Genomic DNA, 27,181 nt, shown 5'->3' on the forward strand with positions numbered 1-27,181 from the left:
ATGGCAGTTGTTTGTATATGTAAGTCATCTCGGTGACACTTTTGGGTTTAACGGGCGAGTGTCTATTATGAGATTCAAAATGTGGGAAATGGTCACATTACCAAAATCTGCTCTATAACCACATTTCAAACATATATTTCTTCAGAAAATCGTTTTACTTTGTACATGGGAAAATTGTTGAACAAAGTTACCCTTTCTCTCTGATATACCAGGAAAACCTGGTTCATTTATCAAATAGTAGTGTAGCCAAAGAGGGGCTGAAAAATAGATGCACATTCTTTTTATCACCGTATGAAAATGAAGAATGCAATTGTACTTAAAACAGTTTTATTCAGTGATCTGACTTAGTCTGTTTGGTGTTAAATATTCATCTGACTTTTGTGATTCTTCATTTCCCTTCACTAACATGAAACCAGAATAGTAACTTACAGAAGTGGAAGAATATTAACTTTTCCTTTGTTTATCTATATATACATATAAAAGCCTTTTGTACACTTAAAGAGTTAGGATAAACTGTTCCTCACATACATTTTACTTTGTAAAATAAAATGTACTAACACCTCAAATCTACATTTCCCTACAACACGTGTCATATTCTTCACCACTCCTTGGATTAATAGTAAGTTTCTCTCTCCACCCAGCCTGTAAAGGGAAAGAAAAAATTATTTGAATTACAAAATACACTAAGAATTAAACCCTAATTTGTCTCAGTGTGCCTTGATCCCAGGTTGACCCTCAACACTTTTTGTCTTAATTCTGAAACTCCACTCAGTGGTCTCGCATGCCGAATAAATGCATGCATTGCAGTACGTATAGATATTTAGACATAAAAAAACCTACTGTCATGGGAGGGCATAGCCTCGCAGTTTGCTGTAAGTATCTATGTTTCACAACAGAATGAATGCTCACAGTTGCTGTCCTGGATTGGCACCTAGTTTTTCTGGGTAAGTATCCTGTTGCTATCTTGTCCTCAGTACAGAGCTCCTGTTACTATTTTATGACTTTGCTACTGAACCAAGAAGGCAACTCGTATAAAGGAATATTTTATGTGTAGACCTGGAGCAAAACAAACAAAATAAACCTAATTCTGGTGACCTAATGTTTTTTGATAACAAGATAACCTGCCTTTATATCAAATAAATAAATGCATGCAATTAATACAGGCCTACATATGGGAAGTCTAATAAAAGCCCTAAATACATACCGCCAGGGTTTCTGCGCAGGATGAGCTTCCTGATTTCGTCGTAAATGAAGATCAGCAGACTGTAGGGGAAGGCGCAAAACCACCATGTGATCCTGAAAGGGTAGAGGACAGATTTAAATCCCTGAGAGAATATCAAGACTATAAGCAGTCTCACCTGAAAGAGGACAACAAGTAATTACGAGATCTGTGCAACTGGGAAAAGGAAGGTACGTACTTGAGCGGGTACATGCGCAGCGCCACGTCCATGCCCGGGCAGTAGGAGAGGAAAGCTGCCAGTGCCGTCTCTTCAAACAGGCCGAAGATCAGGATACGGTTCCTGAAAACACAGACCGTTTCAGTTTCAGATATTTAACTCCTGGAACGGTGCCACTTTCCGATTGCAGAACACGGAGACTGAAAGTATAAGTAGATTGCTTACATCAATTACTGTTCACAGTCCTGTGCAATGATTTTAAGCTTGTGTTTCAAGTATAGTTGCAGTTCGTTCGGCCAAAAAAGCCAGCGAGCAATCAAGTCCTTGTCTGATTTGGCGCCCTTCAAGATCAACTGTCACAGGCCGCTACACAAGTGCAACAAAACAATACTTTTTCAAGTATTATTTTTAAGTGTAAGTGATCAGGATTACATTTCTAGATTTCTGCTCATTTAAAGGAGAACCACATCCCCCAAAATAGATCTTTGTTATAGAACACACTTTGCCCCAGATCTTTGATTTTAAATGTTGAACTACAGAAAGGTGACATCTATTTGGGTCTGTCAGGATTCCTGGAAGAGAGATCTTCCAGACCCAGGTGTCCAGTTCACTCACTTCATGCCTTGCTGAAAGACTGAGTTCCTCCTGGTTTTGCAGATGATGAGATCAGCCCACTGCACCACCACGATGCTGGCAAAGAAGGCTGTGTGGCAGGTGAACTCCACTATCTTCCGCTGCTCATAGGTCTGTGGGAGCAGAAACGGGTGGTTAGCGTGTGTCCAGATCAAGCTACACAGGAAAGGTGCACCTCTAGTTAATTAGCTTTATAAAGCCGTGCACGCAAACACACAGTACAGATCCCTTTTACAAATACAACTTTATACTACAAAAAATGCCTATTTGGATGCTGCTCTTTCATCAATCCCGTACCCATAATGAGGATTGCGTACACCCCCACGCTGCTCTGGCAGCAAAGGATTCCTTGGTAAATGAAAAACCTGTATGCCTCCTCTTAGTTCTGGAGACCACGGGGCAGTAATAAACAAGAAAATGATCTATTGGCTACAGCTCTAGTTGGCTTCCTGCCTAGAAGAGGTTCTGGGTTTTGCAACAGTAGTGACATAGCTGTGGCAGTACAGCAGCGTTGTGACAGCCTTGCTTTGGTAAAACAGGATATCCCAATGACAGAATACTCTCCTCCAGTCTATACTAGGCAACTGTACTCAATATCTTTGCTATGCTGTTTCCCCACTCACCCACTGCTGCCCGTAACTGTCCTCTACATCGTTTCGGCTGCGGTCATCCCATTCAAGACGAATTCCCAGCAGTCTCGAGGGCAGGAAGCCATTCTCTGCCAGGATCACGAAGTAGGTGAAGAAGCCACCCAAGGCTTGGATCATCCCTAAGCAGAGCAAAAATGATAATTTTATAATTAACTCATATTGGGCCAAAGCAATAGCACAGGAAAAGATTACACCTTCCACTATGCACCTTCCAAGCTTAACATAAACCTAAGTTCATGGTGGACCAAAATGTAACCCTTATTTTAATACACAAATTCTTGTAATGCAAGACTTGGCTTAATTTCTGCACATAATGCTCTCTAAAAAACCTATATGCAACCATATGACCATTCCTATACATGCGCTAACAATTCAAGGCAACTGATCCCTGTGGCGATTCTCACCAATTTGCCCATACGCCATGCTGATAAGTCTTTCATTGACCAGCTTGTCTGTCTTGGAGTTCCGGGGCTGCCTCTTCATGATGTCGCTCTCCGCTGTTTCATAAGCCAGAGAAATGGCTGGGACCTGTGGACCGTATTGCACATTCAGCAGCCCAGTCACAAAGCCAAGGCAAACAGATACAACAACGGCCAGAAAAGCTCAGGTGTAATGAAAACCTGAAGACTTGTGGTCCTTTAGGACTGGAGCTACACACCACTATGGGCTTGTGTTTTGGTCCAATTAGGCAAAAACATGTTTGGCAATGCTTGGATTGAGAAATTAAAGTGACACATGAGAACCAGACTTGAGGAACCCAGTTTGAAATTAAGATCCTCCTCCACCCCCCCCCCCCCACACGCCACCCCATCTGTGCTGAAGACTGCATGCCAGAGCAAGTGAGAGACAGCTGTGTTTGTGTACACTTTATGTGACAGCACAAGCTCACCATGTCTGTGCCCAGGTCGATGCAGAGGATGGTGACAGTGCCCAGGGGTAGCGGGATGTTGGCGATGATGAAGAACAGGAAGGGGGTGATCTCTGGGATGTTGCTGGTCAATGTGTAGGCGATGGACTTCTTCAGGTTGTCAAAGATCAGCCGGCCTAACAAAGGGAATCCACAGAAATTAATTGACTGATGCACCTACTACATGCCTGTCAGAGAAAGCTGCTATGTAGAACTTGATGTTCTCTGTAAGGAGTTGCTACTTGTATTTTGGGGTTAGGGGGATAACCATGAGATCTTTAAATGCACAATGTGATATGATTTATAAAGGAGTGGTGTACATCCAGTCCACAGCAGGCATGTCTCACCTTCCTCCACTCCAGTGACGATGGATGCAAAGTTGTCATCCAGCAGGATCATATCAGCTGCCTGTTTGGAAACGTCGGACCCCGCGATTCCCATGGCAACCCCAATGTCAGCCTTCTTCAGAGCTGGAGAATCATTGACACCGTCTCCCGTCACGGCCACAATGGCACCCTACAGACACCACAGCAGAACCTCTGTGTTTATCTCAGTAATGGAAACCACATTGTAGTTCAAGTGTAACGGGTTCTTCAACAGGTGTACTTGGTAATGGGAGATTCAAGAACAGCAGTCTCTATTATTGCCCTAATTTGCCTGTAGGATTCCCTGTGTGGAGTACACTTACTTGTCTCTGGCAGCCTTCCACAATGATGAGTTTTTGTTGGGGAGAGGTGCGAGCAAAGACAATCTCTGTGTGGTACTTCAGAATATCATCCAGGTATTCCAAACTCATGTCCTTCAGATCAGAGCCGTGGACTACACAGGCCTTTGCGTCCCTGGAACAATACAAGAGGATGAGAATGCAGCGATGTCTGCCTTTGCTTCACCTCCAATCTAATCTACTCACGTAAATCTTCCAGCTCTGAGGTTGCATTACAGTATAAAGATGTATGGGGCATCAATAATTAGGACACAAAAAGATCGCAAAAGGAAAAAACTATCAGAGTATTTCAGCTGATGCCTATGTGAGTTTATGGTGTGTTATATCTCACCTTGGGTTGACCTGCCCCAGAGGGATATTCAGTCTTTCTGCAATGTCTTCAACAGTCTCGTTTCCTTCTGAGATAATTCCTACACCCTTTGCAATGGCCTTGGCAGTGATGGGATGGTCCCCTGTCACCATGATGACCTGTCAATGAAAGTTAGGATGGATGCCAATGAGTAGGACAGCAGTTGCCAGAACTCCTGATTAAGAGATCAGACTAAAGCTGCCAAAGCATGATATGTCTAAGCTCTGTCCAGGATTCCATAACATGAATGTTTTGGGTTTATAAGCAACTAATGTACCACTATTAAGCAATTGACCAACCCTGATCTGTTACCCTTCTGATGTCTTTGCATCAAGATAGATACTTTTAAATGGTTTCTTAGAATCCCATGGGATATGTGTTGCCTTTGTGTCTCTTACCGAGCCCTGATCTTCCTTCAACAAACATCAATATAACCAACGCATTTTCAGAGATTCAAGGACCTCTGGATACTCCTAAAGGACTTGGATGTGTGCAGACATTCAAGTTGACTAATTTCCTTGAGCAAGTCTGTTGGTGCATTATTCTCAAGTTTGCTGACCTTGATTCCCGCACTTCGGCACTTTCCAACTGCGTCGGGCACAGCGGCTCTTGGGGGGTCGATCATCGACATCAGCCCCACAAAGCACATGTCCTCTATGGGGAAGTTCACTTCATCGGCATCAAACTTGAACCCTCGGGGGAATCTGTCCGGTGGCAGGTTATAATGACAGAATCCTGTATGGTGACAGAGAGAGGCACAGAGTGATGGAACTTCTTTGATGAATTTTCATTTTACATTTGTTTACTGGATTTTTATATGAGACAGCAAGGGTCATCCCATAGGGATGGGAGAATATGCATCTCCAATTCAAAGCCAAAACCTGGTTTTATACCTTAATTTATTTGAGTGGAAGCCCGACTCACCCAAAACTCTCTCTCCCAGGCCTCCCAGTTCAAGATAGGCATTTTGGAAGGCTTCCTTCATCTCCTCATCTAGCAGAATCTCCTGGCCATGTATCATGATGGAGCTGCAGCGGTCTAAGATTCTCTCTGGTGCTCCTTTCATCACCAGGATGTTCCCATTGGGGATATCCTGTGACTCGTGAATAGACAGCTGCAATGAAATTGGACATGGGTGGTCAAAAACAGAGGGTCTTTTCTCTTTTTTCCCTCTCCATGAATCTTAAATCCATTGACAAAATCTGCTTTTTTTTTTTTTTGATCTGTTGCACTCCCATACATTTGAGATTGAAATTAAAGCACCTTTTCACCAAATTGGTAAAATATTTTTTCTTTCTTAATAGCAACATGTCTCCATATCAAAGTAATTTCTAGTAATAAAGCCCTGAGGGACAATCAGAATAAAATACCACATGGTCCCAAAAGACTACAGTTGGTAGACAGACAGATCTGTCTGTGGTGGAGCCACACCCTTTTCCCATATAACTCTGCATGGTTATTTCCAAACTTGACAGTCTGAAGACCAGTTGTGGATGGCATTTATGGCTCTAGCTTGTTCATGACATTTTATCTTTACCTGGTACTTGTTGGTAGAGTTGAAGGGAATCTCGGCCACCTTAAGGTTCTCATCTCTCATTTTCCGAACCGAACCACAGGACAGCTCGATACACTTCAGCAGGGCAGACTCTGAGGCGTCCCCAGAAGTCTCTCTCTGTAATCACCATGCACAGGATGTCAATTAAAAGGCTGTTTGCTAAAGGCATACTTTTAATTAATTAATTAATTAATTAATTAATTAATTAATTAAATGTGTCTGGAGTCAGTTAAACTTTTTCTCTGTTGTCAAGTTTTGTTCTCCCTGCCTACCTTCACGTACAAATAGCTAGTAAATGTAAATTATTAATAACTTTAGTCTATCAAAACATGAAAATGTTATTTAAAAATGTTTTGAGAGTAAATTGAGATCTCGATTCTTGAGATTCTTAAGATCTGCAGCTAAAGCTGCAGCTGCCTGTGTAATTGTATATTGGAATTTGTAAAATGTATTATTTTGAATTGCTATGTTTTAGTTCAATTTAATTTGTAATGTTTAATGCCTTTACTTTATCTGTATTTTTGCACTTTGTTTTGCACCTATGTTGTAAGTCGCCCTGGATAAGGGCGTCTGCCAAGAAATAAAAATAATAATAATAATAAAGGAATGGCAATAGTCATAGTCACTGCCGGTTGCCATCAGATTACTCTCATCATGTCCTATTCAGTAGTAAGTCAATAAAGAGTTTTTCTGGACTCATGCAGGAGGGCTGACCTTCATAATGGGGGTCCTTTCTTGACCTGGTTTAAATACGGCTCTGTTGCACAGGCCAGCAATGCGAGCCAGTGCAGTCCAGGTAGCAGAACTCTTGTCAAAGGTGGATCCTGTGGATATGAAGCAGAGACACATTTCAAACTTTATCAGTAAGGGCTTTTTAAAGGTGTTAGAAGAGTCGTACTGTAGAATTTTGAAAATTAGCAGCTTTGACATGGAAGTTAAAAGCTGGAGTAAGAAAAAGACCAACACCAAAACAGGAGCTGACAGACAAGCAGCTTGGCCTTGTGCATCATCAGGACTGTATACAGTATTTTGGGAAGTACTTTGAGCCCACAGGTCGTGTACCTGACTGATCTTCTGTGGTGTCGGCTTCGTGGATCTGGTTATCAAACCACATGTGGGCCACGGTCATCCGGTTCTGTGTCAGCGTGCCAGTCTTGTCAGAGCAGATAGTGGAAGTAGATCCCAATGTCTCCACAGCTTCCAGATTCTTCACAAGACAGTTCTTGCGAGCCATGCGCTTGGCTGTCAGTGTCAGACACACCTAGCCATCCGGAAATAGAGAAAGAAAAAAATAAAGAATTAATCCAAACTGCAAATATGGAATTAGTACGCCATTACCTGTTTGTAGTGGTGGTGTGTGGGCTCCTTTAAAAACACAAGGAACAACAAAATACTGATCTAAACCAGATTCAACTGCCTAGTTGATACAAAAAGGACAGCAGGAGAGTGGCAGCTCACAGTAACGGTGGCCAGAAGCCCCTCGGGGACGTTGGCCACAATGATGCCGATGAGGAAGATGACCGCCTCCAGCCAGGAGTATCCCAGCATGAGGGACAGGACAAAGAAGGACACGCCCAGGAAGACGGCCACGCCCGTGATGATGTGAATGAAGTGCTCGATCTCCATGGAAATGGGCGTGCGGCCCCCCTCCAGCCCCGAGGCCAGCGTGGCAATTCGGCCCATGACAGTGCGGTCTCCGGTCGCAATCACGATACCCTTAGCTGTACCTGTGTAGCGAGGAGAAACCCACTGATCAAAGGAAGAACAGCTGCAAATGACTTATTAACTTATTACTCCGCTTCAGATGCTCACGTCTGGTCAGTTCTGAGTAACCGGCAAAGCCACTGGGAAGTCAGGTCTGAGGTCTGAGTGCTTGAGCATTTGCAAAATATATTCAAAATCTATGAATGTTTAATCGCAGCCTGTTTGATTTTCAGATGTTCAGATGGAAGCTGAAACTGAAAACCCTTCTTTGTTATGTTACAGCCTTATTCCAAAATGGATTAAATTCATTATTTTCCTCAAAATTCTACAAACAATACCCCACAATGACAATGTGAAAGAAGTTTGTTTGAAATCTTTGCAAATGTATTAAAAATAAAAAACAAAAAAGTACATAAGTATTCACAGCCTTTGCCATGACACTCAAAATTGAGCTCAGGTGCATCCTGTTTCCACTGATCATCCTTGAGATGTTTCTACAACTTGATTGGAGTCCACCTGTGGTAAATTCAGTTGATTGGACATGATTTGGAAAGGCACACACCTGTCTATATAAGGTCCCACAGTTAACAGTGCATGTCAGAACACAAACCAAGCCATGAAGTCCAAGGAATTGTCTGTAGACCTCCGAGACATAATTGTATCGAGGCACAGATCTGGGGAAGGGTACAGAAAAATGTCTGCAGCATTGAAGGTCCCAATGAGCACAGTGGCCTCCATCATCCATAAATGGAAGACGTTTGGAACCACCAGGACTCTTCCTAGAGCTGGCCGCCCGGCCAAACTGAGCGATTGGGGGAGAAGGGCCTTAGTCAGGGAGGTGACCAAGAACCCGGATGGTCACTCTGACAGAGCTCCAGCGTGTCTCTGTGGAGAGAGGACAACCTTCCAGAAGAACAGCCATCTCTGAAGCACTCCACCAATCAGGTCTGTATGGTAGAGTGGCCAGACGGAAGCCACTCCTCAGTTAAAGGCACATGACAGCTCATCTGGAGTTTGCCAAAAGGCATCTGAAGGACTCTCAGACCATGAGAAACAAAATTCTCTGGTCTGATGAAACAAAGATTGAACTCTTTGGCCTGACTGGCAAGCATCATGTCTGGAGGAAACCAGGCACTGCTCATCACCTGGCCAATAACTTCCCTACAGTGAAGCATGATGGTGGCAGCATCATGCTGTGGGGATGTTTTTCAGCGGCAGGAACTGGGAGACTAGTCAGGATCGAGGGAAAGATGAATGCAGCAATGTACAGAGACATCCTTGATGAAAACCTGCTCCAGAGCGCTCTGGACCTCAGACTGGGACGAAGGTTCATCTTCCAACAGGCCAGCACACAGCCAAGATAACAACGGAGTGGCTACAGGACAACTCTGTGAATGTCCTTGAGTGGCCCAGCCAGAGCCCAGACTTGAACCTGATTGAACATCTCTGGAGAGATCTGAAAATGGCTGTGCACCGACGCTCCCCATCCAACCTGATGGAGCTTGAGAGGTCCTGCAAAGAAGAAGCTTGTAGCATCATACTCAAAAAGACTTGAGGCTGTAATTGGTGCCAAAGGTGCTCCAACAAAGTATTTAGAAAAGGCTGTGAATATTTATGTGCATGTGCTTTTTTTGTTTTTTATTTTTAATACATTTGCAAAGATTTCAAACAAACTTCTTTCACGTTGTCATTATGGAGTATTGTTTGTAGAATTTAGAGGAAAATAATGAATTTAATCCATTTTGGAATAAGGCTGTAACATAACAAAATGTGGAAAAAGTGAAGCGCTGTGAATACTTTCTGGATGCACTGTACGGCTGTTTAAAACCTAGGAAAGCTTGAGTGTGGTTTCATCACCGCTCTGCAGAAATAAACGACACATCTGTAACAATGGAATGCCTATTCTTGGCAAGCTCTGCAGGTTTCTGTACGCAAACCGAGCTGTGGGGACGACACGGTGAACCGTAGCCGTCAACTGGAAGGGGCCGGGTGCTTGGCAGAGCTTTGTTGCTATCAACAAAGCCAGCAATTTTCCATGAGAGTTTAAAATGGTAACTGAGAGTCACTATTATTTATATAAGCAGCACCCCCCAACCCCATTCCCACAGGAACCTGATTTTATGCAGCTCAGTTATGAGTAAAGTTAATAATTGGACATTTATTAATTGAATATGTAGTATGTGCAATCAACAGCAATGTCTTCTCCTACTACTGTGTTAGATTATATTTATAAACAACACATTTTATTATGACAGTAGGGACTTCCACATAGTAAACTGGAGTCTGAGCTTCATGTTCAATTGATCTTCAGAGGTTATAGATTTGTAAACACTCACCCTCCACGCAGTTGGTAGAGAAGAAGCCAATGTTTCTAGTCTCCAGTGGGTTCTCGTGAGTGAACTCAGGAGATCGGGTCTGAGGTTCAGATTCACCGGTCAGGGAAGAGTTATCCACCTGAAACATCCACACAGCAGTCATACACACATTTTAAATATTTTCTAATAATCGCTAAGATGATTAATGTAAAACATAGTTTAAAGTGAAGTGTACAAACACCTTTCTAACACACTGTATGTATAGGCCTGTGCTACCATTTGGTAACCTTAGGCACCATCGTTTAGGGGGTGCCAACATTCAGCAATTTACAGCAATAACAATAACATAAAATAACATTTCCCAATAAGCACTACTGTAGCAGTACCACCAGGTGCTCTGCTCACTAATTTGGTACTATTGTAACAAATAATGTCAGTATGTTATCAAAGAGTTTATTTAGGAAAATTAATATTGCTTTAATTAAAATATGACTCAAAGTATTTTTAATTGTATACTATCATTTCATTCATATTAAATGATATGTATTAATTAAATATTATTTTGATTTATTCATATATATATACAGTGAGGGAAAAAAGTATTTGATCCCCTGCTGATTTTTAAGAGAGTGCTCCTAATCTCAGCTCGTTACCTGTATAAAAGACACCTGGGAGCCAGAAGTCTTGCTGATTGATAGGGGATCAAATACTTATTTCCCTCATTAACATGCAAATCAATTTATAACTTTTTTGAAATGCGTTTTTCTTGATTTTTTTGTTGTTATTCTGTCTCTCACTGTTAAAATACACCTACCATTAAAATTATAGACTGGTCATTTCTTTGTCAGTGGGCAAATGTACAAAATCAGCAGGGGCTCAAATACTTTTTTCCCTCACTGTATATATGGAAAGAGAATTTGCACCTTGCAGCCATGAGATGAAATGATCCTCAGGTCAGCTGGAATTCTGTCTCCACCTTTGATCTCCACTAAATCGCCCACCACCACTTCTTCTGCGTTGATCTGGATCTTCTCTCCTTCACGGATCACCAAGGCTTGCTAGACATAGAGATGCACAGAGTATAGGTCTTTTCTATGGATATAATGTTATTACAGTACAACCTCATAAGGTGAATACCATTACACTCTAGCACCCTTGTTATTATATGATTTCATTTAATATCGCTGGGGAAATGTATTTATTTAAACACAGTCAAGAGAAAGTGAAATAGACCTCTTTCTCAGTTGTCACGTTCAGAGCTTTGATCGGGAGACACTTCTAAGTGGGGTTGGGAGGCTGGGATTTGTTCATGGTATTGCAAAGCACACATAGGTCTTGGAACGGGTGCATTCGTAGTATTTTACTTTTCTATAGGCCCCGAGCTAGTAAAGGGTTATCATTCTGCCTGGAACTGCTCCCCCTCTTTTAACTTCCCTGACCTAGCATGGAGTGCAAGTCAACAACAAAGAATGTCTTTGAAAGACTCCAAATAATAAGTCCCACCACAGATGCACTGGTATCGTCTTTGTTTAGAAAAAGTTGTGCCTTAAATGCATCCCTTCCATCTTTCAGTGCCTGTATGAATAGATGTTTATTAAGAAGCATGTGTGGCAGAGTGGGGTTGGGGAGCAGGGCTTGGAAGGGTACACAGCTGACAGCTTAATTGTAATCTTTATCACACCCAGCAGCTTGCAGCTGTGCAGAGCTCCATTTCGCCATGACTCTCTCTGGTATAGCAGACTTGCCAGGGAAACAGAGAGGTGGACAGATAGATAGAGGAAAGGGCGGGGAGGGGGGAGGGGTATGGGGTTGAGGTTAGTCCTAAGGAATAGACCATTGGAAAAACCTGTCCACAAGCCAAGGGAAATCCAGAGAAAGAAACAACCCTCTATTTTTTTGCTTTCTGTTTGCTTGGTCACTTCTTCCCTTAATTTCATTCACGATATATTACATATGTGGGCAGCATGGGAGGAGACCATTATAAAAGAGTATTTCTATTTATTTTTGTATTTACTTTATATTGACAGTATCGCAATTCATTGACCTAATAAGAGAGTAAACACCAATCCTGAGTTCTGTTTCGACTCACCTGAGGGACCATATTCTTGAAGGAGTCCATGATCCTCGAGCTTTTGGCCTCCTGGTAGTATGAGAAGCAGCCAGTGATGATGACCACTGCAGCCAACACCACCCCCAGGTACAACTGAAAAAAACACACACCAATTTAGGGAGATAAAATGTCAAGGGATGGAACCAAACTCAACTGGGATCCTCTTATTCATGTGGAGTAATACATTTATACTCGCCCTTGTTGATAAGGCAAGATTTCCTTACAGCATTGTATAACTGCATAGATTTCACAGTTATCTCCACAAAATGTTTCCTTAAACTCTCACTCTGACCCCCCTCCCCCCTCCTTTGCAGTGTTATCTCATAACTGCAAGAGGCAAGACTCAAACAGGGGCTTTTTTCAGCACTAGGGACTTTACTGATAAAGCACAAGCTCAACGCCTTTTGAAACAAGTCTAACAAGTGCTGTTAAGTGTTAGACATCCTTACCACAGGCAATCATCCATTCGCCTCCTACAAGGTGTATGGATTTACAGCTTCACTATCATCTTATTACAGACACATTCAGTTATGTAAGAGGGGGATATATTTGATTAATTACTCCACCCCCCAAAAAATGAGTTGCTCCTTAATTGTTCCCCTCCCTGAGACAGGTATCATTTTAAGAAGAGTTGATAGGATGGCTTTCCTAGTTCTATCATTGAGAGCCTGGTCTATTATTAGGACCCTTGCAGCAGAAGATTAGATTAAGCTCACATTGTCGTTGGCCGGCTCATCTTCCATGACTGCCTGTATGCTGTAAGCCAGGAAGCAGAGGATGGCCCCGATCCAGAGCAAGATAGAGAAGCCCCCAAAAAGCTGCCGGCAGAACTTGACCCATTCTGGGGTGGTGGGAGGCGGGGTGAGGTTGTTGGGTCCATCGCGAGCCAGGATTTCCACAGCCCTGGCATTGGTTAAGCCCTGGGAAGGGAAGATCAACACAATATCAGAGAGGTCGAGGTCTTATTGCTGCATGACCTCTCCACCCCATCAACTCTCCTGATGGACTCACAGTCACCAAGAGAAGGTTGAAATACTGTGAAATGTCCTTACCTTGGAGAAGTCCACTCCATACCTCCGGCCCAGATCATCTAGCGAAATCTTATGGTCATCCTGTGGGAGGAGAGAAGGAAAGAAGCTCATCATGACTGCAACCTATTTTGATGTGGATCTTCAAATGCATTCTTAATGTCTTACTTATTCTCCATTTTGTAACACATATAATGTATGTCTCTGTTTTGCTTAAAAGATATAATCTGCAAATCCTTTGACTGTTTGAAGGTTGGAAAAAAGCAATATGGGTAGATAACTCACAATTGACACCTCCTTTTTCAGTTCATCCAAATCCCTTTCTTTCTTCTTCTTCTTCCCTCCATTTTGGTTAGGACTGTACTCACGACCCCACTTCAGGAAAGCAGAAAATTAAAACAGTTAATACAGACATACATACATACAAACATATATGTTGCAAGTATGTTTCTACAGATCTCACGCAAGTAGGGCATGATGGAAATGAAGCTTAAACAACAGTCAACATGGCCAACAAGGTGTTTAGGCAACGGAAATATGAACACCCATGATATGAATACATTTTATGAGGTGGATGGATCCCTAAAAAAATTAAGAAACGATGTGTGAACTTGCATTAAAAAGAAAGAAATTAATAAAAATGTGTTCAACAATTTCTGTATGACATTATTAGGTGTAAAACGAATGAGAAAAACAATCCAGCAACCTGGTCAAAAGTATTTAATCCCTCAAGTGTTAATGTGAGCTTTGCCGCCTCACTGCTGTATTGAATGAAACAAAGCACTCCTTTTATCACTGCACAAGACACTCCGCAGACATCCCCAAGGACTATTTATAACTCCTTTAAGAGGAATGGAAATATTGTTCCCCACACCCCCACTCCCCTTTAAAGCTGGACATCATGGAAAACGCTCACAGGCATCTCGGGCTGTTTGGTTCAAATTACAGAAGCAGCTGCAAGAGAGGCAAAATGCGAACGGGCACAGTTTCCCACCCAGAGACCCGACAAGAGTTTACCATCCTACTCCGGCTACAGCCCCTTTTAAGCTGGGCTGCCTTTCTGTGCACAGTAATAATCTACTGCTGCCACAGGTATAATGGCCTCTTATTTTCCGGTGTATTCGGCTCTGTTACAGTACATCGAATCCTTAATTGTGTAAGCGATGTCAATTAAGACCTTTAGTGTCACTTAACTGAACACTGGCAGTAAGATGTGCCAAAGTTTTCAATTCCATTGTGCCTGGTCATATGTATTAACCCATTAAAAACCTTTCACAGTAGGTGGTCTTTGCTGGCGCCTGAGGTTTGGTCTTTTGGTTTCGCCACTAAACCTTTGACCAAACTAACCCTTGAGTCCAACTGTTTTTTCTCCGGAATTAGACCTTCGTTTCCAGCTAAAACTATTTTTAAAATATGTGTGTGTGTGTGTATATATAGACCTATATAAATATTTTTTTGTTTACAAGATATCCAGCTATTATAAGGTTGGGGAGTTTGAAAGGGTAAGTAAGTAAGTATTGTAAGTACATTATCAGTCCAATTAAGCACTGAATTAAGCCCTTGCCCTCAGTTGGAGAACTGGGAAGCCTAATGGTAATAACTGGAGAATTGGGTTTAAAAAATGATCATTGAAAATTTCAGCTACCATGTGTTGCCCTTTACAGAAGAGCCCTGCCAGGGTAGAGTAAGCACAATGATCCCCTTCAAATTCCCTGTCGATTACGGTTCGAGTACTGGGTGGCGTGGAGAGAACAACAGCTTGCTCTGTGTGAACATTTAGCACACTTGCAGAAAAAAACAAAAAACAAAAACTGCTGGCACATCTATCTATCTATCTATCTATCTATCTATCTATATTTATATATAATCCCAGAGGAATGGAATGTCAGTTGGACCAGTTGTCTATCTCTTCATAGAGGCTGGCTTGTACTTGTATCATGAACTCTGGAACTTGAGAAGAATAACAGATGACAAAGCAAGTCTATCGACAGAGAATACATTATACTAGAGTTTGGGCTATTTACTACAGCTCCCTCTGCTTTCCCTGGCTGTCGTGTGACCCAGACCTTGATAGTCACAGAACTTCAGCTGCCAGTGGGCCTACAGACTTAATAAGAATATAAAACTGCCTTTTGGAGACCCCCTTGACACAGCACATTGCAGCTATGTTTATGAAAGATTAAGTCAACATGCAAAGCACAAGCTATATACTGAGGAAGTTTTATTTTCTCTCTCCCAGAAAGAGAACTTGGTTGTTGGTATGTGTGCTCCACGTGTCAGTAGAAAGCAGCCCCATGTGTGTGTTGGTAAGCTTGTCTATTTATTCTTGGTTTAAACTCTGCCAAGTATGATGTTTTTTTTAACACTACCACGAAGAGAAGAAGGAACAGAGTGTCACGTTATTATTATTATTATTTTAAAAATTCACCAGGGACCAAAGGAAAACATTTTACTGAAACCGTCAACAAAAAGTAAAGATAGCTTAGCAGTATATTTCAGCTTTAACTGGACATTGTATCCAGTTTCAGAATCAAGATTTGGTTCAGGAAAACCGATGATGCCAGTATTTGGGGAAGCAGCATCAGTCAGACTGCAGTTAACCGACAGAAAAACAAACAACTGGAGAATCAATCTGGGGGAAGACTGTCCCCAAATAGATCCCGTTTGCTTGAGGATTAGGATTTATCACAGCGCTATTTGCTTGACCTTTCCTTGTGCAATAACAGGCATTTATTAAATTACCTGAAGGGAACATTTTTACACTGACTGAAGCACTGTCGCCCACTTGTAATACTTGTGTGACGGATAGCACAGACACATTCAAATGTCACTAAAATATCAAACAGATGTCACATGCTGCGCCAAAGCAAGCATACATTTACATTTTCAGGAAATATAGAAAAGAAAAGACTAACTCAGACACAATCCTCCCGACGCACTGGAATTGGCAAGGCTTTGTTAATGCCCAAGTGGCACTTTAGTGTTGGTTGCTTCCAAAAAGTTTAAATGATGTGCTCTAAGAATAAATTAAATCGTTTTTTTAGATGACACTTCTCCAAGATGCCTTTCTGGGTAAACTGAATTCCACTTTTCCTATTTTGGAATTAATTATCAAAACTCAATAAACAATAAACACCATGAAAAACTAGAAATCTATTAAGTGGGATTCCCATCTGTTCTAAAAGATCAACCTTTAGCTCTTCAGTTGATTCATTTCTAGACACTTTGTTTCCAAAGCTCTGTACAATTTGAATATCTGTTCTATGAATTACCTTACATGGTTTGATGTATGAAATCGATTGATTTTTGTGGGATAGTGTGGGGAAATTGAATGAGAGCTGTGCCAGAAATATGGCACAAGTTACTTTTGGTAACTTGTGGTCACTTTAAAATAGTGGAAATAGAAATAGAAATGGAATAAGTAAGAGAAGCCAGGGAGCTTGTGTACTTACCCCTTTCCCCATCGCAGCGAGATTATGCAGAAGCTGGAGAAGCCTGTTGCTGTGCTCTTTCAGAGGGCAGTCTCTGAGCTAATGAGACCGTGACCAGTGGCGGAGGGAGGCTCTCAGGCTTCTGGAACTTATCTAGGCTTTTTTTCTTCCTTTCTTTCTTTTTTTTCCCCCCAGAGTGCTCCCAGTCGGAGCTAATCATATCTCCGAACGCATGGGTGAATCCAGTTGCTTTTTTTGGTCTAACACCTCCCCCTCCCTCCCAATCCAGGCCTTGAAACTTGATCCAGGTTCTCACATGTGACTCTTTTGAGATTCCGCATTTTTATCCCCTCCTCCACACACACAGACAGAGAGACACACACACACACACACACACACTAGCCCCCTGCCAGCCTCTCTCAAACCCCTTTCCTGTTTTGAAGACAGCTGAAATGAAGGGCAGTCAAAGGCAGAGACAGAGACAATGATAAGGGAAAGTGTGGAAAAGGCAAACGAGAGACAAAGCAACCAACATAAATATTAACAGAAGACAGATAGTTCATCCAGCTGCCCATGTTTGGGCCTAGTGACTCTAATGAGGAAAATGCAAAAGATACTAGACTGGGAATCATTACAACAAGTCCTCTGTCCTATCTTCGGCTGATTACGTCCTTTGTGGGGCTCCTGTCGGATTGGATTTAAGGAAAATGCTGTGTATTGTAAGAATGATAAGGTTTTTGCAAATTGAATGGCTCTAAGTATATCCCTTTTAATGTTTTTCGATTTTTATTTCAGAGTTTCCCAAGACCTGTGACTTGCTTTTCACCGGTGATGAAGGTATTTTAAGATTCAATGTTTTAAGCAATCCCAGCGTGGCCTACTGCTGTGGATTACCACCTGGAAGCGTGTGTTTTCATATCCTTTGTGCACAAGTCTGTCCTTGGCTTCGTTTTCTATGCTTGGTAGACTGCAAATGAGTCTCGTATCAAGGCCTAGGTATCCAGCGCATTGCTAGTCAGTTGTGCTCCTGTCCCTTTGTTGAATACACAGTGGATCTTGTCACTGATGGTATGCTAACACCGTACACTTCTCTAAGGAGAATACTGAGTCACCAAGCTCGGAGAAGGTCATTGTGGCTTTGGGCAGATCTGCCAGAATCACTCCAGGAATGCAAACTGTGTCAAGTACGAGGAAAGCCTTAACTCCTGTCCTCCAGCTGATTTTAAAGTCCTCTTTAAATCACAGTATTAAGCCACCAATTCATAATGACTTGGAGACATGTAATCCTGATCGATTTAGCCAGCACAGAAGGTAAATCAGATACTCGGAAATCATTTAGCACAGACACCTGAACTCTCTACAGGAGTAAAGAATTAGAAATCCCTTAATTGAATCAGCAATGCGTAGACTGGTTAATAACAAACTCTTTCTTTGTATCCCAGTGGTCAAACTGTGTGTAAACTGCCCACTCCTCATTAAGTGGATTAGATGGGACGTTTGCACACCAGGACAACTGGCTCCATGGTGCTCCCTGTCTTTAGAAACCTATGATTTAATTTCGAGTGCTCGATAAAATTAAATGGGAGCAGCAGTGGAAACCATTGCAGTATTCAAAATCATAGACGTTACTGATGAAAAATCATATTTAAGTCAGTCAAAGTCTGGAAACCACACTGAAGTAAATTCATGCCTGAAGTGAAGAAAGTTTAATTAAAACTGCAAAGAGGGACTGTTGAAATTAATTGGTGTGGGCCCCTCTGGGAAAAAGGGAACAGGAAATTCTTGGTTCCAGACTCCTAGCAACCAAACAGCCAAAATAAGGACTCAAAGGCCACCCTTTGTGTGGAGAATAATTTGTTACGTTGATGATGTCCTTTTCTGGCCACTTGTGTACCAAGCGTTGTGTTTAGTCCCTGGCTTTGGATTTCTCCGCATGACTGCTGTAAATGGGCTCTGGACGAGGTTCAGCATCAGACAATACGGCGCAAACACATTTCTCAGAGCTCGGGATCAGAGGTGGATTAAACTCTTGAATTCCAAACTCTTTGAACAATGATCAACACAGTGCGCACAGCAGACAGCGGGCTCTTCACTGGGGGACGGGTTCGAGTTCTCACGCAGGCTCGAGCCAGGTTGGAAAAAACAAGTTTCAAATGTATTTGTTTTTAGACAAACAGAGTTCTCTTGCCGGGAGCATACAGAACGTTAAGCCTCGGTGGCTTTGGGGAATAATGAGCAGAATAAATTATTTCAGAACCTCAAAGAAATAAAAGTAGCAGAGAGTGGAAATCTGAGGGGCCTACTATCTTGCTTCAGGTTTAGTGATCTCATCGCCCCCTTCCCAATCAAAGTGCATCAATAACCGATGAAGGAACACCCCTCCGATGATCTCCTATCCATCACTTTGTCTATTGTGTAGTAATATTTCCTTCAATGAAGTGATCTTTTCCACCTCTACGTCTCTCAGGCCAAACAAATTCCCTATAGTGGAGCCCTAAGCAATATGGAGGATGTTACATTTACATGTTTATCCACACAATTAATTCATAAGACAAACAAAAACAACATTTAAATGCTACAAATAACACCTACTTGTATGTGAGAATCATTGGCCTTAAGACACCTAGAAAAAATAAATATAAAAATATATATTATATGCAATGTACTGATCTATTGATATGCCCTTACTTTGCCCTTCCCCTGTCTGTTGCATTGTTTTAAATGTTAACAATCTTATTTATGGAGACCACGCATTCCCTTTCAATTAACTTACCCTGTTATTTGAGGTACTATGTTTTGCTGTTGTGTTGTCTTGAGTGGAAATATGGATTATTATTGATTCAGTTGAAATATTAAAATGTAAAATGTACTTACACTTGGGAAAACCTGCATAATAATAATAATAATAATAATAATAATAATAATAATAATAATAATAATAATAATAATAATAATAATAATAAAACAATTAATTAATGATTGGATATTAATTATAATAATACTAAATAACTGTCATATGTGTTTTGAGCATACATGTAAGTATTACAGTAACTATTTTTGAAGATTTTTGTTTAGTATATATTGTGTGGTTTGTTTACTACAATCGACACAGGATTTGATTAAACATTAAAACAATGCAAATAGGAAAACATTGGTAAAATTGAAATCCCAGCATTCACCGCCAGTATAAACAAGCAATGCACTTTGATACTGACCTGTGATGTTGTAAACAAACGGGAATCACTGTAAAAGAAACACACTAAGTCAAACAAACCAATAGATATACTAAGTAAATATGTGTAAAATGTCTGGGCATGTTTATTTTAGCAGTGTGAATGCAGGAGTTTACATTTGTATTTGTTCATATTATTTGTTTGGGTGGCAATGTGGCGCAATGGTTAGGGCTGTGCATTTTTTACTTCTTTAAAGCTGGATCAGAGTTTGTCTATCCTGGTCTGTAGTGGGACATTAAATTTAATAATAAGAATCGCTGTACTGCAGTGGTCCTCAACCCTTGTCCTGAAGAATCTGTGTCTTTTAGTTTGTTGTTTTGTATTGTTGTTGTTGTTTTTTTCTATTTGAGCCCTCTGTAATTGAAGTGAATCAATTAACTGAACTCTTTAACACTATAGATCCTAGTTGGCATTTTTGGTTTACTTATTCAATTTAATAACTTAGTAGATTTTGCGTCAGCTGCATCATTACAGATTTTCTTTGTTTGTGTCTGAAATACCTTCCCTCGTCTCCGTTTGCAGAGGGTCTTGCTACAGGAGTTACATATTAACCTTGCAATGGACAGCTCCCATTCAAATAAATTCAATATTCTAGCATGAATGTTGTTCAATAAGTTCTATGAAGAAAACACATTTAAAATGAATGAATGAATGAAAATAAATTAACATCATAAGAAGACATTCATATTTACTAATGGAGCACATTCAGTTTATTCCTATTTTTTTTTAAATAAGTCAAAAGCCCAATAGTACTTTTTGAAAGTTATAGGGGCTGGCCGTGACTCTATGTCCACAATGTTGCATGTGTTATTATATGTCACTTAATGATCTTACAATTAGCAAGTCAGAGACATTTTAAACCATTAGGGTTTCCATTTCCTCATATCCATCAGTCATTTTTCTATACTATTTTTCTCAAATTTTTTATTACGCAGGAAAGGAAACAAACTCGTCAGCACACCGCTGCACCGCTGTCTTAATATAAAGTTACAGTTTCTAAAACCCCACCCCTTGACCCTGCTCATCTCCTTTCAGTACAGATACAATCATGTTAAGCCGAAATGACTGTTAAAGGGCCTTTAACCACAAAGAAGTTTGCTGATATTGGCAGCAGACACATTTTGTGCCGTACCATGCCTTTTGACCCAGTAACGGCATTACAATATGCTCATCATCCTTAATGTATAGGGTGACAAACATCATTTACTGAATCAGTCAATTAATGTCTGAATGTTTTTAGGTATGAGACCCAGACTTTACAATAGTAGGTTTGCCAGCTGTTGAGAGGCAGTAAGACAGAATAGGATTTTAAAGTTGTCCTGCTACATTGTATCTGCTAAATTGCCCTTGGTGCTTAAATACTGTGGCAGCCCTAATTCATAGCAAGTACTACCCTCCCATATTCCCTGGTTCGATCTCTATTTCTAAATAAACAAAGTGCTATCACACTAGTAAAGTAATTTAAACATAAAAAAGTTTAACTTTCCTTGGACTTCTGTTTTTAGCAGCTCAACATTTTTTCTCAGTACTCCAGATGAGGTTTAGCCACTCAAGTCAAGTGACAAATGAAGATCTTGTAGTACAAACGTTGTTTCAAATAGGCTATCAGCTGTGTAATCACAAGAGGGAGCTGACTGGAAATTGTGTTCCTATAGATTGCATCACATGGCAACTAGGCAAAACATACATACAAACACAATGATTATCATCATAAAAGATTGCCTGCTGGGAGAGTTAATTGCTATATGTTTATTAGTGTCTAGTAGATTGACTGCTATCTGTAGACAGTGCATCTGATAACTAAACCAGGCCTTGAAATAGTTCAAATAAAAATTACATGCAAGTAAATACACAAGTAAGAAAACATGATTTTGAAATAAAACCCACATACAATTCACAATATATTTTTCAGCAATGTTCTCTATAATAATAATAATAATAATAATAATAATAATAATAATAATAATAATGACTTAATGACAAATACATTGACATTAATGTACCAGATGCCAACACAGAAGATTTAATGTTTTTTTAATTAATGTATTCAAAATATACACACAGTTCTGAAACATTAATTCAAATCAATCTCTTTTGAATCTTAATAAGTAAATTTCTGTGTTTGCTTTCCCCTTCAATGTTTGTTTATAATAAGTGTCATGGAGAGCTACACAATCTTTTGGGTCTCATTGCATCCCAGCTCTGAAGTGTAACATTGAACGACATATCTGATAAATAAATCCTGATAAAAAAAACATTAGGCAGTGATTTTTGCAGAACTTCAACAATCAGGATAATGTGTCACACAATTGTAAGACACAAAAACATAAAATATACCCTCAGTTCAGTATTCTCATTAAAAATATAACATATTAAATATATTCCCTAGTCATATACAAATAGTTATTTTATGATTACTCTAAGCAACAGTTTTATTCTAGAACTAAATCCCAAATCATTTAATTCAGTCAAGCATAGGTTTTGGACAGGAATATGAAATGTCTTCAGTTCAAGTATATATGTAAACATGAAATCTTGTATAGTGAAAATTAAACACCAAAAATCCAGAAAAGCTTTGTGTTTTCTTTGATGTACCATAGAAATATACTATAAAAATAGCCCTTTGAGAATGCAAACACACACATTCATTGGAATGATTTAGTAGACTTGGTTTACTAAAATATAAAATATGTCCATCTGACGTCCCCATATGTTTGTGTACAAGGGAATGTTGCCGATTTGTCTGTATACAAGAATAATTAAATCCATGGCTGCTGCACTTGTTTTGAAATGAGGAATAAGTTTGCAGATACCTATAGAATCAGGACGAGGGGAGACATGTATAGTGAAGTGCAGGAGAAGCAGATTTTTAGTGGATGAATGTTATAACTAGATTTTTTAGCAGACACCCTTATCCAGGGTGACTAACACTTGTTTAAACATATCACATTCTTTTTACACGTTTCCCATTTATACAGCTGGGCATTTACTGGAACACTCTAGATAAAGTACCTTGCTCTGAAGCAGTGCCCCCACCTGGGGATTGAACACACAACCCTCCAATCCAGAGCCCTAACCACTACTCCACACTACTGCCCAGCTATCAGTATAACAGGCTAAAAGAATGAAGCTTTTTGCTCAGCTATTGGGGTTGATATCTGCCAGGTGGCTGGGGTCGGAAGCGAGCTGGATGGGGGGGAAGCGGTGGATCCAACTGAAAGTCATCGAGTTCGTCTAGTTGAGACTGGGTGTCCGTAGTGGCAGGGTACATTTGGGATGGCCACAGCAGCTCGTGGGGGAGGTACATCGCAGTGTCCTCCACGTAGTGGTGGGAGAGCTGCGTCAGCGGGGGAGGGTGAACCAGAGGGGGACAAGGGTTGGGTTCCTGGTGGGGCTTCTTTGGAAGGCGTACGTCAGAAGCTTGGGGACCTGCAGCTCTGCATCTCCACGAACTGCCACCTTGGGGCTCTCCGGAGTGAGGCTCTGACATCTGCTTTTCCAGAACCACTTTGGTGCCTTCCGTGCCATCTTGGAACAGAACCGGAACAATAGGATTTCCAGCTGGTGGTCTCAGAAGCTTGGCCCAATCTATGCCAAAGCTAATAATAGGGTCCGCCGGCTCCGCTCCCTGGGGAGTTTGGGATTTCCTATTCCGCCTCCTGCGTCCTCTTTTCTTTCTGGGCAACAGCTTTTCAGTGGGATCCAGGGAAGCTGCGGATTGGTCTGGAAGAGGTGGAGGTGGAAGGGGTAGTAGGGGGACGGGCTGCCAGTGGACGCCTCCTGGCTTGTCTATCCCCTCCACAATTGTCTTGTTGGATTCTGTGTTTGCTGGTGGGAAGCTGGGAGGTGGGGTACTGGGCCATGATGGGGGACGAGCAGTGGAAGCTGTCATGCTAATTGCTAAGAAAAATAAAATAAAGGAAAATCTACTGTCAGTCAGCTATTACCCGCCAAATGATTATCTATTCCTGTTGTAGAGGTGCTATGCACCACCAAGGTGATACAATTCATAAACATGTTTCTCTTACTGCATTTTTTTTAAAAGGATGTGTTCACCCCTATAGGTGATTTGTGATGTCAGCAACCCCAATCCTAGACAGTTAAATAGTTGAATGTTGTTATAGATCACTGTTCAAGTAGTTTATGTGTAATTTAACAAATGTTAAATTAATTCATTAAACGAATGTTAAATTATGCATTTGAGTTAGTACTACAAAAGAATCATGGTGGTAAAACAAAATGAAAGCCATGCAGAGGAAATTAAAATAAATTCAAATTAAAACGCAAAAACACAGCACACACAGAAACAGCAGCATAAGATTATGATCATTGATTTTAATCTGCCACAAATCATTGCACAATCTGAACACCCGTACAGTAAACATTGGTCATTTCTGAAGCAGTTTGTTCAAAAGTTAAAGTGCCGCCCCCTGAGACTGTCATTACAGTTAACTTTTTGACAGAGAAAAATCTCAGTATAAAAACAGCACCTCCTGCATCTGATCCACCATTCATATAAAACAGATTAAGGAGAAAAAGTACAAACCCATTTCCTCAAATCATTTATCAACAGAAAAGGTAAATCTTAAAGACAGTATTGAAATATATACATACAGAAATATAATTATCTGCAGCTGTAGTATTGGTAGAACATTAGTAGTATTGCTTTTGTAAGTGTTGATCACTTGGGCTCAAATTACACTAAACCAACAACTTTCACCCAAACAAGATTGGCACAAACTGGTTTCCTGATGTATCATACACCCATGATGCATTCAGACTTCCTGAGAATTGAGATGAGACGAGATGTTCCCAGTGGGATAAAGATGGGGATTACATTTGGGAGACAGGTTCATGGTTAAGTTTAGAGGGAGAGTTTTGTGTGGATACTCCAGGAAACACCTGATTAAATACGCCTGATCAGTTTAATGCAGGACGTATGGAAACTGCTATGACTGCATCTTACCAGGTGGTCCAAGACAGCAAGGCATACAGCATTATGAAATCCTACCAGGTTGTGTTGGTGCCGAGGATGTTTTTGCGCGATGGGGAGGCGCTGGACAAACATAGGTCTGCACCCCGATTCCCTGGAGCTGGACGACATCAGTCATGGAGTTCAGGAGATGCTTCATGGATGGATAATCCCTCAGCAAGTCGGGATGCTTAAGGAGGAAGTAGCAGGATTTCCGAACCTGGGCCAAAGACACACCTTTGGGGTTCTCTTTCCATAATACCTTCAGGGAATTTTTCAGTTGGATCAAAGGTGGGTCTTTAGGTGAAGGAGTTACGGGGGGAGGAATTGCTGCAGAGGAGTCTGCAAAAGGAAATATTGAAAGAAGTGAATAGGGAGTAAATGGAGTGAAATTCCGAAGTTGCTCCCTATGCAGTGGGACAATGCTGGTGTAACATCAAAACTTTCTTCAAGCACAAAGATCTCCCAAGTCTCATCCTAGACAGATACACTCTCTCCATGTTTTGATTCCACGCCAGCTCTCAAGTTATATAACCAAATCAAATACTGGCTTTATTTAGTGAATGGCCAAGATTGGAGCACAGTAGTACAATCCCAAATATCTCCATCCATCCATCCATATAAATAACAGAAATCAAAATAAAGAGCTAACAATGACAGGTTTCACTCATACTGACAGCTTTACCTTCTAGGTATGATTGGGATTCAGGGTCATTCTGATGGTCTGGATCCTGAGGAAACACCAGAGAAGAACAAGTGTCAGTTGACAAGCACGAGTAGAACATCTTAGCCATGACCCCCACAGACAGATCGAATTAGCAGGATGAAACCACTGCACTGCTACACCAAGCCAAGAGGTCACCCCAGCAACAAACTGGCGAGTACAATTCTTGGGAAGACTCTCTCACCTCAAGGTCCTGGCTAGGGTCAGCCTTGGCCTTGACCACTTTCACCCCCTGCAGGTCCACAATCTCCACATGCTCCTTCATGTGCTCGAACAGAGTGGTCAGTTTCTTGAAGCCGTGCTGAGCGAGGACCATGTTGCAATGGTAATATTTGTTATAGGCCCCGGTGAAGTCGCACACTCTCAGTCCCTCTGGGTTCTCTGAGAGTAAGTGCAGAACTTGCTGCTGGATATCGGACATTGTGTATTTGGCAGTGTCTTGGAAAATAAAAACACATACAAGATTGTGCTAACTTCACAATGTGTGTAAATGCAGCTGTCAGTTAAGACTGTAGTCCATGATGGCTAAACCACTGAATCGTACCACAATGGCATAACCACCAGACTACACACAGAAAAAAACAGATAAACGTTCAAACACGGTTATTGTACTTGGCTTTGCAGTTTCTCAACATCAACTAAAGGTGTCGCCATTGCATTATTTTTGTTTTATTTTTTGCATGACTTGTATTTGAGGTTAATGTGTTTATTGAAATGTTTTTATTGAAGGTTGTGCCCCCCATCCCCCACCCCCCACCACTTCACATCACTTGTTCAGACAAACAACAACAACAACAATAAATAATAACAATCAACGACAACAATGATAGTTGTATTATTATATTAGTAGTACATTGTTCTAATACTACTACTCTTCATGATTATTATTGGTATTATTATTATCATAAAAGCGCGATATCGTTGTACATTTCTAACAAATCATTAGACAAATCCAAGTGTAAAAAATAATACACCCAGTGCAGTTTTATACAAACATGAATGTAGTAATAATATCAAACAGTACATAACCATTCTTACCTCGGTACGTGTCTTATTTGTCTTCCTCTCTTGACAGTGCCACTAAGTTTCAGTTTCTATTCGGGGGAAATGCTTTTGTCCACCAAGGCGCGCTGGCCAATGGGCTGCCGCTGTAGACATGGGGGCGTGGCTACCCAGCACCGAAGTCGCTTCAACGTAGCGCAGCTCTGCGTGGGTCTGCGCGGCTCCACCAATGGGGTCAGAGAGTTTCTGCAGATCTGCGCAACAAGAACGCGACCCGAACTTTAATACGTGTGACTTGTGTTTGGAGTTCCTCCCCTGTCATTATGACAAAAGGACATCGGCGCTAGGCTGATTAATTGACGCTGTAAAACCCGTCGGGCTGTTAACATTGTATCTAAAGTCGCAAATGGAGGGGATACAAGGTTGGACGCGGACACTGAAACGAGT

At 41.1% G+C, this 27,181-nt stretch overlaps 2 protein-coding genes across 2 annotated transcripts; both read right to left on the reverse strand.

Moving 5' to 3' along the window:
- Positions 1 to 310: 310 nt before the first annotated feature.
- atp1a2a (ATPase Na+/K+ transporting subunit alpha 2a) lies at positions 311 to 16,971 on the reverse strand. The gene is made up of 23 exons (XM_066723139.1): positions 16,825 to 16,971; positions 13,658 to 13,747; positions 13,397 to 13,456; positions 13,061 to 13,264; positions 12,324 to 12,437; positions 11,158 to 11,292; positions 10,256 to 10,373; positions 7,674 to 7,942; positions 7,278 to 7,476; positions 6,930 to 7,039; positions 6,198 to 6,332; positions 5,585 to 5,774; positions 5,220 to 5,395; positions 4,643 to 4,779; positions 4,276 to 4,426; positions 3,935 to 4,103; positions 3,570 to 3,724; positions 3,085 to 3,208; positions 2,654 to 2,799; positions 2,013 to 2,143; positions 1,419 to 1,520; positions 1,205 to 1,296; positions 311 to 642 (listed from the first exon to the last, which is right to left on the reverse strand). The coding sequence occupies exons 1-23, from the start codon at positions 16,834 to 16,836 to the stop codon at positions 614 to 616; spliced, it is 3,048 nt and encodes a 1,015-aa protein (XP_066579236.1). The 5' UTR covers positions 16,837 to 16,971; the 3' UTR covers positions 311 to 613.
- A 4,794-nt stretch (positions 16,972 to 21,765) lies between these two features.
- On the reverse strand, positions 21,766 to 26,861 carry LOC136768782 (uncharacterized). Its single transcript, XM_066723145.1, has 5 exons — positions 26,771 to 26,861; positions 25,917 to 26,170; positions 25,694 to 25,739; positions 25,048 to 25,350; positions 21,766 to 23,936 (listed from the first exon to the last, which is right to left on the reverse strand). The coding sequence occupies exons 2-5, from the start codon at positions 26,151 to 26,153 to the stop codon at positions 23,179 to 23,181; spliced, it is 1,344 nt and encodes a 447-aa protein (XP_066579242.1). The 5' UTR covers positions 26,154 to 26,170; positions 26,771 to 26,861; the 3' UTR covers positions 21,766 to 23,178.
- Positions 26,862 to 27,181: the final 320 nt, after the last annotated feature.

Source organism: Amia ocellicauda, chromosome 14 (assembly GCF_036373705.1).
Source record: "Amia ocellicauda isolate fAmiCal2 chromosome 14, fAmiCal2.hap1, whole genome shotgun sequence".
Lineage (NCBI taxonomy): Eukaryota > Metazoa > Chordata > Actinopteri > Amiiformes > Amiidae > Amia > Amia ocellicauda.

What these genes read in the sequence shown, in the direction of transcription:
- LOC136768782 (XM_066723145.1), bottom strand. Translation starts at nt 26,153, where the DNA reads ATGTCCGATATCCAGCAGCAAGTTCTGCACTTACTCTCAGAGAACCCA. An exon ending in ATCCCAATCATACCTAGAAG is followed by an intron (nt 25,351 to 25,693) that starts GTAAAGCTGTCA and finishes TTCCTTTTGCAG; the next exon opens with ACTCCTCTGCAGCAATTCCT. An exon ending in CTCGGCACCAACACAACCTG is followed by an intron (nt 23,937 to 25,047) that starts GTAGGATTTCAT and finishes TATTTTTCTTAG; the next exon opens with CAATTAGCATGACAGCTTCC.
- atp1a2a (XM_066723139.1), bottom strand. An exon ending in ATGAGCCGGCCAACGACAAT is followed by an intron (nt 12,438 to 13,060) that starts GTGAGCTTAATC and finishes TGTTTTTTTCAG; the next exon opens with TTGTACCTGGGGGTGGTGTT. An exon ending in ACTCTACCAACAAGTACCAG is followed by an intron (nt 5,775 to 6,197) that starts GTAAAGATAAAA and finishes ATTTCATTGCAG; the next exon opens with CTGTCTATTCACGAGTCACA.